The sequence below is a fragment of the Megachile rotundata genome, chromosome 1 (assembly GCF_050947335.1).
Source record: "Megachile rotundata isolate GNS110a chromosome 1, iyMegRotu1, whole genome shotgun sequence".
In the NCBI taxonomy this organism is placed as follows: domain Eukaryota; kingdom Metazoa; phylum Arthropoda; class Insecta; order Hymenoptera; family Megachilidae; genus Megachile; species Megachile rotundata.
The window spans coordinates 14,217,685-14,230,002 of record NC_134983.1 but is presented as its reverse complement, the minus strand read 5'-3'; the positions used below and the strand labels follow the sequence as shown (position 1 = coordinate 14,230,002).

The window sequence follows — 12,318 nt, the reverse complement described above, 5'->3', positions numbered from 1 at the left end:
TTAGATGAAACTACAACAAATATTCAAGTTAATATACAAATATACAAAATATTCAAGTTTATAAATTAAGAATTTTTTAAATATTTAAATTTAAAAAATTCCAAATTCATAATCTTAACTCGAAAGTTTCTAGTCATATTTATTAATCAATTGATAAATGAAGTTGCGTCAATCTTCGTGAATTTTCGTGAGTCTCCGTGAAACTCCGTAGATCTTCGTGGATCTTCGTGGTACCAGAATTGGGCGTGTAAAAGACAGGAATTTGATCAACTTGCCATATAAATGGAGGTCATATAACGATATTACACTGTAATGTCTATTGTTGCTAAACTGTTTGCTAAAGTGTAAATTGAATTTAAACTAATTGCGTACTACAATAATAAGTGTGCCTAATCACTAGTATATTTTTGACAGAAAACACACTAAAAATAATATTAAAAAGAAATGTTCGCAATTATATTATGTATGTAAAGTACATTATTAACTTTATATTGAATACGAACAGAATAAGTTCTGTGGTAAAAAAAATTTGAAAATCTTTTTGATATTATCACGATTTTCAATTTCGAAAATTTAATTTTTGTAATCTTCTTCCATGTTGGTACCGCTGATTTTCATTTCCATTTCATACGTTGGTAACACGATAAAATTGTTCCAGCAAAATTCGCTATTTAGTCAAGTTTAGTCAAATTTAATGGATGTAAGTACGAACGTGAACTGATTAGAATAAACGTGAGATTAATCAAAGTGTTTGTTACGCTTAAAAATCATCAAATAATCTGCAACGAAAATGAGTGAACTCGTGTGGGGAATAAAAATTGGTGATTTGGAGCAAGTGCGAGATATCATTGAAAATAAGGCAAATATATAAGACATTAAGTTATCTTTTCTTCTGTCGCTTTATGGTTGTTGTTAATCAAAAATGTTATCGATGTATTTTTCCGAATCTTCTTATTATCCACTAAACTTGATATACTTCACTGCATATGAAAACTAATTGTTAGCCGGTTAAACTAACAGTCGTAAAAATTATTTTCTTTTTAAATTCAGTGCATATTTTTCATAAAAGTGAGTATACGCCAAATCGTATACATATATTTTTGTTGATAGAATATTGACGTTAATCAAATGATCGACGGAAGGACACCGCTACATTATGCAGCTGATTATGGCCAGAGTGAAGTAGTCAGATATCTTTTGGAAAAGGGTGCAAATGCAAATGTAAATACATGTCTTAAATATTAGGATTAATATTTGTGACAAAGTTATAAGAGTGATTTAATTTAAATATTTGTATTTTATATTTGATATATATTAATCTATCAGTTTTATTCTAAATCTTACTTGATATTGCTTCAATTATATTAACTCATGTAAAAATATATTTGTTTTTAGGCTACAGACAAGCATGGAATAACAATATTATTAGCAGCGATTTGGGAAGGACATACAAATTGTGTAAAATTACTATTAGAAAAAGGAGCTAAACCAGATGGCTTAACACCACAGGGAATCAGTTATTTAGATGCAGCTGAAAAGGATGAAATCAAACAACTGCTTAAATCTCACTAGCACAAAACCAAATGAAATTCAAACAATAATTTTGTTATTTTAGTATTTTAATGTTCCTCATAGGAGTATCACCATTGCTTTCCCTTAATTTTTTGCATATTGCTAGAGTATCATATTTATGCACTTTAAATTAAAAAAAAATATAGGTACACGTGTAGTTTTATAATAATATATTGCACATCTGGAGTACGTAATCATAAACTCATATTATTACATGATTATTCATAAAGATTTAAAATATATATAATTTCAGCTTTAAAATAGTACATCATACAGATTATTTTGAAAAATTAACAGAAACAAATTTATTTTTAAAGCATGTAATATTATATAGCGAAAGATATTTTGATACATTTGTAAGAAGCAGCATTGTATTTTAAATGTTTGTTATTAATTTATAAATGTTACAAATTCCTTTTATACAATTTTTTTACAATCTACCTACTAAAGCCATAATTCTGCTTTAGTTTAATATTTTTATGAAAAAGAGCTATAAATATACAGCATATTAAATGCTTCATTTAAGACGTATTCACATAATTTAAGTGAGTTTCAAGAAAGACATGTATAAATTATAGAAGGAGATTAAAAAACTTTATGGTACTAATTACCTAACATGTCTTAAGAGGTCTTAAAGGTGTACAATAATCAAAAATAATAAGCCAGTGTATCATTGTTATGTATATGGTTGTATTTTATTAAACCCATATTTATCTTTTATTTATTATTCCATGTCGATCGCAATATATTAATAGAGTTTACAAAATATTATCGAAAAATTTTATACGCCAAAATTTATTTATTCAATGTCAATTATTAAAAAATACAAAGACTGTGTTAATTTTGATAGGTATAACATATAGATCTGCATAAATTTTATGTTCTTTGTAGCTACATAAGATATTGTAATAATATAATAAAAGTATTTCGGGAAGAAGAATATTACGTTTTATAAAATACGATACAGTTTATTACATTCCTAAGTCCACTAGATCCATTTTATTTTGTAAACTAGCTTATACTTCAATTAATAATAAAATAAAAAATTAAAATAATTTATTTCTCGATTTTGTCTTACATACCGCTCGCAATTTTTTAATAACAAAATATTTTATTAATCAAATTATTAGATATTATAAAATAAAGTTTTGAAAACTAAATTTACAAATTCTAATTTTATTAATTCGACGGGAAGTATTTAATACATTACAAAAGTCGGCCCCTACAATTGGATGAACCACACTTACATATAATAACTTTGCCAGGTATACTTCCAACATCGTAACTATAATTCCAGGTTAATTCCTGACCCGCTCGTATGTAATTTAAAGCGAAAAATGCTACCCATGGGAATCTTACATCATGCGTATCGACAAATACATTTTGTACAAAAACATTTGGATCACATGAATGCTAAATACATAAATAAAATTATTTTAATCACATTACTTTTATAATAATCTAAAAATCTTCTTTTACTTACATTTAAATAGCGACCAATATTTCCAGTTGTTTTAGCATCCATTATATATACAGCCTCATCTTCTCCAAAAAAATCTCTTACTGATTTAAATTTAGGTCTTTCTATTTGTGTTGGTTCTACAGTTGGATCAAATCTACTTGGTTCTCTTCTACCACTTCTATTTTCTTCTTCATCACTGATAGTAATTGCATCCTGATCATTTAAACGAGTTTCATTAACGGGAAATTTCGTAACATTCTCAGGTGCTTTTGTAGCACTTCCATCTTCACTATTTTCTTCTGACCCATCCGGATTATTTTCGTCTCGCTTCCGTTTTCGAAGTCTTTTTCTAAATTATCATACTTGTATTAATATAAGTTACTTTGCTTATTAATAATTAATTTCTGTGTATGTACCTAATAGAAGAAGGTTCCGTAGAATCCACATTAAAATTCACGTATTTACTAATATTAAAATCTTCATCCGAATCATTAGTACTTTTTCTTGAATTATCTTCATCATCGCTTGTTAGAACTCTCGTCTTTTCTGGAGTAGATACTGGTAATTCCGACTCAAGAACATCACTTTCGTAGCCTTCTTTAATTCCTTCTACTACCTCAACATAATCCAACTCTGCAAGATATTCATCTCCATAATTCTTACCACCTTCATTGGCTCCCTATAATACAATAAGTGTATTAAATATTATCTTTTTAATTAATTTGTACCATTATTAACAAATTTTACTATTATCTACGTACCTGTTCTGTAAGTAATCTACCAGCATATATACAAATAAAAGATCCAAGGGGAATATCATTTAGACAGCGTATGCCCCAACCTCGAGGCGCTGTTTTAAATACTTGTAATTTTAATGTTAATGGATGTTGTACTACTCTATTTAAACAGGTTTTTACAGCACATTTACATCTTGAATTACATTCATAAATTCCAGTAGTTACTGGTTCTGGTAACCGTTTATACACATAACCGACAGATGTATTTGGTACCCTCCCTCCCAGAGTTGCACCTTGTATCGTTAATTGCCAGCACTGACATTTTGTTTTGTCCTGTAGAACAATAATGTAATATCAATTAACTATCACGCTAATATTCAACGTGTCAATCAATGTACTAATAACTAAATGTACTTGACAATCATCTTCACAATCACAGCTACATAGAAAATTTGGATCTAAATTAAGATTAACTCCTTCTGTTGGTTCTCTTTGTGTACTGTATCTAATAGTATCTGGTTGAGTATGATCTAATTCATTGACACATGGTATTGGTACATTTTCCACGCCATAACTGAGATCCTTGAAATTAAATTAAAAAATTTAGTTGTGAAATTTAATTAATTAACTCATTACTTAACTTTTAAAATTTTGTTTACCTTTATGTTAATAAAACATTTATCCAATACAAACTCCGCCAAACAGTGCACCCAGTAATCAAAATCAAACAAATCAACCGACATTGGACTACCTGTTTTACGAAGGTACTGATGCAGTTCTTCCATATTTCGCAGTCTAACACCACACGGTGCTTGATATAACGTAATTTTTTTGCCTTTAGGATATTTGCAAAGCTGTCGATTCCACCCACAAAGTAATGGTATTGAAAGAGGCGAATACCCTCTTAAGTCATCAGGTGTAAAGGATATACCCTCAACACACTGTGGACCACATTTGTGCGGAACAAAATCTTTTGTTTGAATTCTGTTCTGTGTTTGATAATACTGTAATAAAATTACAGCATGAATGTTAGTATACTTCTATAGCTTATACTAAATTTTCTTACTAAAATTACATTTCACTCCATATACTTACAACTATACTGTGGGAAGGTTTAGTTTCTGTAGTTGGATTATATGTACTTGCATCTACCACATTTTGCTTTTTACTAGTACTTTTTCTAGCAACAGCACGCGATTGTTGCGGTGCAGTCGAGATGAACGTGTTTGCAGTTTCATTTATTTCCGTTTGTTCTTTTTCTACTTGCGAAATTCTTCCTTCTTCGCGTTCCATATCAGATGTATATTCTACATAAGGTAAATTACTTTTCTAAAATATTAATAAATTTAAATTATTGAATACTCTGCGATCAATTCATCCCAACGAAAATGTGACACAAGGAATAAACAAATATTTTTATATACATTGGAGACAGCAGGATGTCGATGCCGACTTGGTGTATTAACAGATGTATGGTGTCCTTGTTGTCTGGCATTAGCTTTTAAAAGTTCAAGGTATAAAGGTCCTAATCTAGCGGAGCCTCTATAGATCCACTCTGTTCTACCATCAGCATCAAAGTGCATTTGTACTAAACTTGCGTCAACCTGTACCACCCTTGCAATCCACCATTTACCGTTCCATTCTGTTTTTACTACTTGCCCTTTTTGTAATTTAACCATTGGCCTTTCAGGATATGTCTGAATGTATTTCTTTACAAAGTCTCGAGATTCATTGGGTATATCTTCCCAAACTTTGGGAGAAAAATCTGCAACTAAATAAATGTGTCTATGTTCGACATACTGAGCATATCCATCATCAAAAAATACCAGGTACCTAGAATTAAAAAGTTCACTTATAACTGATACATAAAAATATATTGTTATGTATAAACATACCTATATTTATTTATAGCTTTCGGTGGTTCAGCTATAACTCCGCTATAAAAATTGCTAGATGAAACATCTTGAAATATTGCTACTACTCGTGCACCAACTGGAATTATTACTGAACTAACTACAGCAGCAGCAATTTGTTTGCCAGAAACAGACTTAATAACAGAGTTATACTTTTTTTGTAACAATTTTACACGATACTGAGAAGTAGAACCTTTCGAAATTATAGTTTGTACCTAATAATAAATTAAATATTATTCACCTATTAAATATTGAAATATTTATATAAATTTTAGATAAAGATGAATTTACTTTTCCTTTGACCCATGGCATAAGTGGATGCTTCATAATGAACACAATGTTATCTACTTCTATTTGTGGTTTCATAAGTACACCTATTGGAGGTAAATCCACATCCACAACGTGTGTGCTTTCTTGTTCTATTGGTAAAATTTCAGGCTGACTATCCTGCAGTAATGTAGCAGAAGGAAGTCGAATTTGTGTAACTTTTTTTGTTGCTACCAATGGATAAATGTTATTATCTACATAATCATCATCTATTTGAAGTTCTTCCAACATTTTAATTTGTGGCCTAAATTCATCATACAAGCTGTTACGCAATATATCCATAGTACTCATTAAATCTTTAACCGTCTTAAACAAAACTTCATTTTCCTCTATTGTAAAAAATAATTACATGTAATTTAATGTACATATAATAAATATGTATAGAATATAATTTTCAAAATAGTCATGTACCATTTATTTTATCCCATTGGTTTTTTAACTTATTATGTGCTTGTTTAACTTGATAATCAACATTGTACTTTGTAAAAATATTTTTTAATGTGCTATCCAGCATTTCTTCCATATCTAGAAGCATCTCTTCAGGTAAATACTTTTCTGAAATACAAAATATTTTTTTCCAAACATATTAAATGGACAATTATAGTTAACACAATATAATAAGATCTCAATCTTACCATCTGTACATATCTCTTTTTTTTTCTCATCATCTGAATCATCGCTATCAGAAATTTCTACTTCCATTGTATGATCTGGAAACTCACATTCTAATAATGGTTTGTGATCCACAAGAGCTGACACTAATTGCTGTAAAAATAATCACAAAATAATTAATTTTGTTGGTCAATTAATTATTGTTTATTAGTATAAACATCGAACCAAATAATATAAAAGTTATACCTTTTGGTGATCTAGTGCAGCTTCAAAACATTTTTTACAAATTTTGCGTATTTTCTTTTTTTCTGTATTTACACCATAAAAAGCACATGCAAACGAAGGTGCAGATTTCATATCCACTCCAGAACAACATTGGAAGTTTATGCAGTTACTTTTGTAAATTTTCGAACCGCTATTCTTTTTTACTTTATCCTCGGATGTCTCGTCATCCGAAACAAGTTCGATAATTTCCATTTTAAATTATATTTTAATAACAGCAGTGTGATTTTCCAATACCTTAATTATAAACAATTTTTCTTTTATAAATGTACAATGATATATAGGTTAGGTGAACAACATTAACATAAAAATTTAACATTTATACATAAAATGATAGAATTTATGAAAATAAATTGTTTTAGATAGATGAAACTAACTTTCTTATTCAATTAGTTGAAGTAAATTCTTACTAGAATATGTTTTTACTTACAAGTTGCTTTGATATGTAGTACTTCAATTCTAGTTTATACAAAAATGTTTACTTCGCGTTTTAAAGAATTTATCATTTTACATCGTTGATTTTACTGTTATTTGCATAAAAAATAGTTAAAATATTTAGTTTGCAATGTCATCAATAACTTAGTTTATGTACATATAAACAATCACTCTTTGAAGCAATATGAAATTTGGTTAAAATTCATATCCTCCTTCAAAGTAACAACAATAACAAAAATATCATACGCTGCAGAGGTCCTGTTCATTAAACAAACTTTTGTACATTCTGCACATTTTAACTTTGATTGGTTCTAATACCTCACTAACTAAGAAAGAACAACATATAATGAAAATTTGCAGTATCCGTAACACTTGATGCATATACCCAGTGGCAGTGTTGGGCAGTCGCGAGATTTTATCTCACGCGAGAGCTTTATGCGCATGCGTCAGCGACGTCACAGCTTGCTGCCAATGCCGTACCTAGCCGGTACACGAAATGGTGACTGATGAGGGCACCTTAATGATCCTACATAACTTTTCAAAAATTCTTATAATTGCACTGTAAACTATGAATGTATAGGTTGAGTTAGATTACATTAGGCTGGGTTAGATTAGTTATATATATATGTCTGTATAAAACTATACAACTATATATACATATATATATATACATATATACATATATATATATATATATATATATATATATATATATATATATATATATATATATATATATATATATATATATATATATATCGTGAATTATATAATATAATATAATGAGAATAATATGATGGAATATGGGAGATTATTATATTTAAAATAACACAAAAGCACAATAACTTTTAAAACATTAAATGAATTTATTATTTATGGAAAACGACTTGGAAAGACCTCTTTGAATAACTATATTTTATACGTGTGAAAATTATAATATCAGAGAAACAATAACAAAGAAATACATGGATTTTATTTTGTTAACATGCATAGATCCGATAAAAATCGAGCGGTATCTTTTTCCTTTGCTCTTGCAACAAATATTGGTATTCATATAACAAATCGGCTGCAAACGTAAAAAATAATAATAATCATAAATAAATTTAATATTACTTTTATTATATATAATCTGTTGTATTATTTAACCCTTTTATTCTCTTTCCTGCAATTTTCTTAAGTTTTTTTTTTTCCTCACTAGGGCCTAATGATACCTTATATTTCATCAAAGTGTATACGCTACTGAGGACTTCTACGGATAGCTTACTGCGCATGCGCTGGGACTGCCAAACACTGATCGGCGCGCTACTTAAAAGTAGTTTAAGCCATGCTATCAGACTGACAAGCTAGTCTTTACAGCATTGAAGTGGAGGAAGGATCTCGGCGTTCCATTTAATCAACGTAAGTCCTATTTTTTAATATTACACATATATTTAGTCACAACAATTGTACATTATAAATAGTTATTCAATTTATTATTTTTATAATTAACATTTTCTGTTTACTAATGATCTAACCTTCACGTAACAATATTATTAAATCGTGCAACAACAATAAATATGTTATTATAAATGCTTTTATTTTTCAGTTCCAAAATTGAATATACACACAATCTGTCTCGATCTTCGACAAGGAAATAAACCAATAAAGACTTACATAAATTAAAAATTGTAGAAAATATATTTGCAAATTGTATGTATTTATAAAGTTACAATAAATAAACAAAACAAATCATGTACTTATTTACAATCCTTTCCATTACATTCTTAAACATAACAGACAATCAACAGGTTAGGTCAGGCTTACGGCAAGGTTATATTCGGTTAGGTCAGGATCCAAGGTTAGGTTATATTAGATTAGGTCAGGATCTATGGTTAGTTCGGATCATGTTAGGTCAGGGACTAAGGTTAGGTTGTATCAGGTTAGGTCTGGAGACCTAACATATATCATTCCCGATGTTACTACATATTACTATTATCGTGGAACTATAATTATTATCCTACTACTCTTATTATTATCAATTTAACCGATATCATTACCCATATTACTACTTTTATTATCGTTACAACTATTATTATTATGCTTGTTATTCTTATTATTATTAATATTATTACCCATATTACGACTGTTATCACCGCTGGATCGGTAATTATACTTACTACTCTTATTATGATCAATATTATTACGCATATCACGACTATTATCATCGCTGGAACTGTAATTATTCTTACTACTCATATTATTATCTACATTATTACGCATATTACTACTTCTCTTAACATTATCCTTATTATTTATATTATTATCAATATTATTCCGCATATTACTACTTTTATCAGCATTATCCTTATTACTCTTATTATTATCAATATTATTACGAATATTACTACTTTTATTATCAGTATCCTTATAATTCTTATTGTTATCAATATTATTACGCATATTACTACTTTTATCATCATTATCCTTATCATTCTTAATATTATCAATATTATTACGCATATTACGACTACTATCATCGCTAGAACTGTAATTATCCTTACTACGCTTATTGTTATCAATATTATTACGCATATTACTACTTTTATTATTATAATCCTTATTATTCTTATTATTATCAATATTATTACGCATATAATGATTATTATCATCGCTGAAACTGTAATTATCCTTATTACTCTTATTATTATCAATATTATTACCCATATTACTACTTTTATTATCAGTATCCTTATTATTCTTATTGTTATCAATATTATTACGCATATTACTACTTTTATCATCATTATCCTTATCATTCTTAATATTATCAACATTATTACGCATATTAATACTTTTCTTAACATTATCCTTATTATTTATATTATTATCAATATTATTCTGCATATTACTACTTTTATCATTATTATCCATATCATTCTTAATATTATCAATATTATTACGCATATTATGACTACTATCATCGCTGGAACTGTAATTATCCTTACTACGCTTATTGTTATCAATATTATTACGCATATTACTACTTTTATTATCAGTATCCTTATTATTCTTATTGTTATCAATATTATTACGCATATTACTACTTTTATCATCATTATCCTTATCATTCTTAATATTATCAATATTATTACGCATATTACGACTACTATCAACGCTAGAACTGTAATTATCCTTACTACTCATATTATTATCAACATTATTACGCATATTACTACTTTTCTTATCATTATCCTTATTATTTATATTATTATCAATATTATTCTGTATATTACTACTTTTATCAGCATTATCCTTATTACTCTTATTATTATCAATATTATTACGCATATTACTACTTTTATTATCAGTATCCTTATTATTCTTATTGTTATCAATATTATTACGCATATTACTACTTTTATCATCATTATCCTTATCATTCTTAATATTATCAATATTATTACGCATATTACGACTACTATCAACGCTAGAACTGTAATTATCCTTACTACTCATATTATTATCAACATTATTACGCATATTACTACTTTTTTTATCATTATCCTTATTATTTATATTATTATCAATATTATTCTGTATATTACTACTTTTATCAGCATTATCCTTATTACTCTTATTATTATCAATATTATTACGCATATTACTACTTTTATTATCAGTATCCTTATTATTCTTATTGTTATCAATATTATTACGCATATTACTACTTTTATCATCATTATCCTTATCATTCTTAATATTATCAATATTATTACGCATATTACGACTACTATCAACGCTAGAACTGTAATTATCCTTACTACTCATATTATTATCAACATTATTACGCATATTACTACTTTTCTTATCATTATCCTTATTATTTATATTATTATCAATATTATTCTGTATATTACTACTTTTATCAGCATTATCCTTATTACTCTTATTATTATCAATATTATTACGCATATTACTACTTTTATTATCAGTATCCTTATTATTCTTATTGTTATCAATATTATTACGCATATTACTACTTTTATCATCATTATCCTTATCATTCTTAATATTATCAATATTATTACGCATATTACGACTACTATCAACGCTAGAACTGTAATTATCCTTACTACTCATATTATTATCAACATTATTACGCATATTACTACTTTTTTTATCATTATCCTTATTATTTATATTATTATCAATATTATTCTGTATATTACTACTTTTATCAGCATTATCCTTATTACTCTTATTATTATCAATATTATTACGCATATTACTACTTTTATTATCAGTATCCTTATTATTCTTATTGTTATCAATATTATTACGCATATTACTACTTTTATCATCATTATCCTTATCATTCTTAATATTATCAATATTATTACGCATATTACGACTACTATCAACGCTAGAACTGTAATTATCCTTACTACTCATATTATTATCAATATTATTACGCATATTACTACTTTTATCATCATATTAGTTTAGGTCTGGCCCTAAAGTTAGGTTATATTAGGTTAGGTCTGGGCCTAAGGTTAGGTTATATTAGGTTAGGTCTGGGCCCAAGGTTAGGTTACATTAGGTTAGGTCTGGGCCCAAGGTTGGGTTATATTAGGTTAGGTCTGGCCTTAAGGTTAGGTTATATTAGGTTAGGTCTGGGCCCAAGGTTAGGTTACATTAGGTTAGGTCTGGGCCTAGGGTTAGGTTAGAATAGGTTAGGTCTGGGCCTAAGGTTAGGTTATATTAGGTTAGGTCTGGCCCTAAGGTTAGGTTAGAATAGGTTAGATCTGGCCCTAAGGTTAGGTTAGAATAGGTTAGGTCTGGGCCAAAGGTTAGGTTAGAATAGGTTAGGTGTGGCCCTAAGGTTAGGTTAGAATAGGTTAGGTCTGGGCCAAAGGTTAGGTTATATTAGGTTAGGTCTGGCCCTAAGGTTAGGTTATATTAGGTTAGGTCTGGCCCTAAGGTTAGGTTATATTAGGTT

The 12,318-nt window shown here is 28.1% G+C and overlaps 2 protein-coding genes across 3 annotated transcripts; one reads left to right on the top strand and one right to left on the bottom strand.

Moving 5' to 3' along the window:
* The first annotated feature begins 638 nt into the window (after positions 1–638).
* LOC100878695 (myotrophin homolog) lies at positions 639–2,255 on the top strand. Of its 2 annotated transcripts, none has more exons than XM_003700154.3 (3): positions 639–859; positions 1,111–1,221; positions 1,396–2,255. In XM_003700154.3, exons 1-3 carry the CDS (start codon positions 791–793, stop codon positions 1,570–1,572), a joined length of 357 nt encoding a protein of 118 aa, XP_003700202.1. In that variant the 5' UTR covers positions 639–790; the 3' UTR covers positions 1,573–2,255. The 2 variants fall into 2 exon arrangements, with proteins under 2 accessions (XP_003700202.1, XP_012152714.1); XM_012297324.2 differs by having other exon boundaries at positions 659–700.
* A 477-nt stretch (positions 2,256–2,732) lies between these two features.
* On the bottom strand, positions 2,733–7,752 carry egg (SET domain bifurcated histone lysine methyltransferase eggless). Its single transcript, XM_003700136.3, has 14 exons — positions 7,336–7,752; positions 6,870–7,142; positions 6,647–6,776; positions 6,423–6,566; positions 5,976–6,340; positions 5,667–5,899; positions 5,196–5,604; positions 4,867–5,100; positions 4,431–4,775; positions 4,186–4,353; positions 3,796–4,104; positions 3,451–3,713; positions 3,056–3,383; positions 2,733–2,985 (listed from the first exon to the last, which is right to left on the bottom strand). Exons 2-14 carry the CDS (start codon positions 7,098–7,100, stop codon positions 2,779–2,781), a joined length of 3,366 nt encoding a protein of 1,121 aa, XP_003700184.1. The 5' UTR covers positions 7,101–7,142; positions 7,336–7,752; the 3' UTR covers positions 2,733–2,778.
* Positions 7,753–12,318: the final 4,566 nt, after the last annotated feature.

Coding starts and splice junctions, on each gene's coding strand:
- LOC100878695 (XM_003700154.3), top strand. CDS start 791: ATGAGTGAACTCGTGTGGGGAATAAAAATTGGTGATTTGGAGCAAGTG. Junction 860..1,110: donor GAGATATCATTGAAAATAAG/GCAAATATATAA, acceptor TTTTGTTGATAG/AATATTGACGTTAATCAAAT. Junction 1,222..1,395: donor AAAAGGGTGCAAATGCAAAT/GTAAATACATGT, acceptor ATTTGTTTTTAG/GCTACAGACAAGCATGGAAT.
- egg (XM_003700136.3), bottom strand. CDS start 7,100: ATGGAAATTATCGAACTTGTTTCGGATGACGAGACATCCGAGGATAAA. Junction 5,900..5,975: donor TGCCATGGGTCAAAGGAAAA/GTAAATTCATCT, acceptor ATTTATTATTAG/GTACAAACTATAATTTCGAA. Junction 4,776..4,866: donor AACCTTCCCACAGTATAGTT/GTAAGTATATGG, acceptor ATTTTATTACAG/TATTATCAAACACAGAACAG.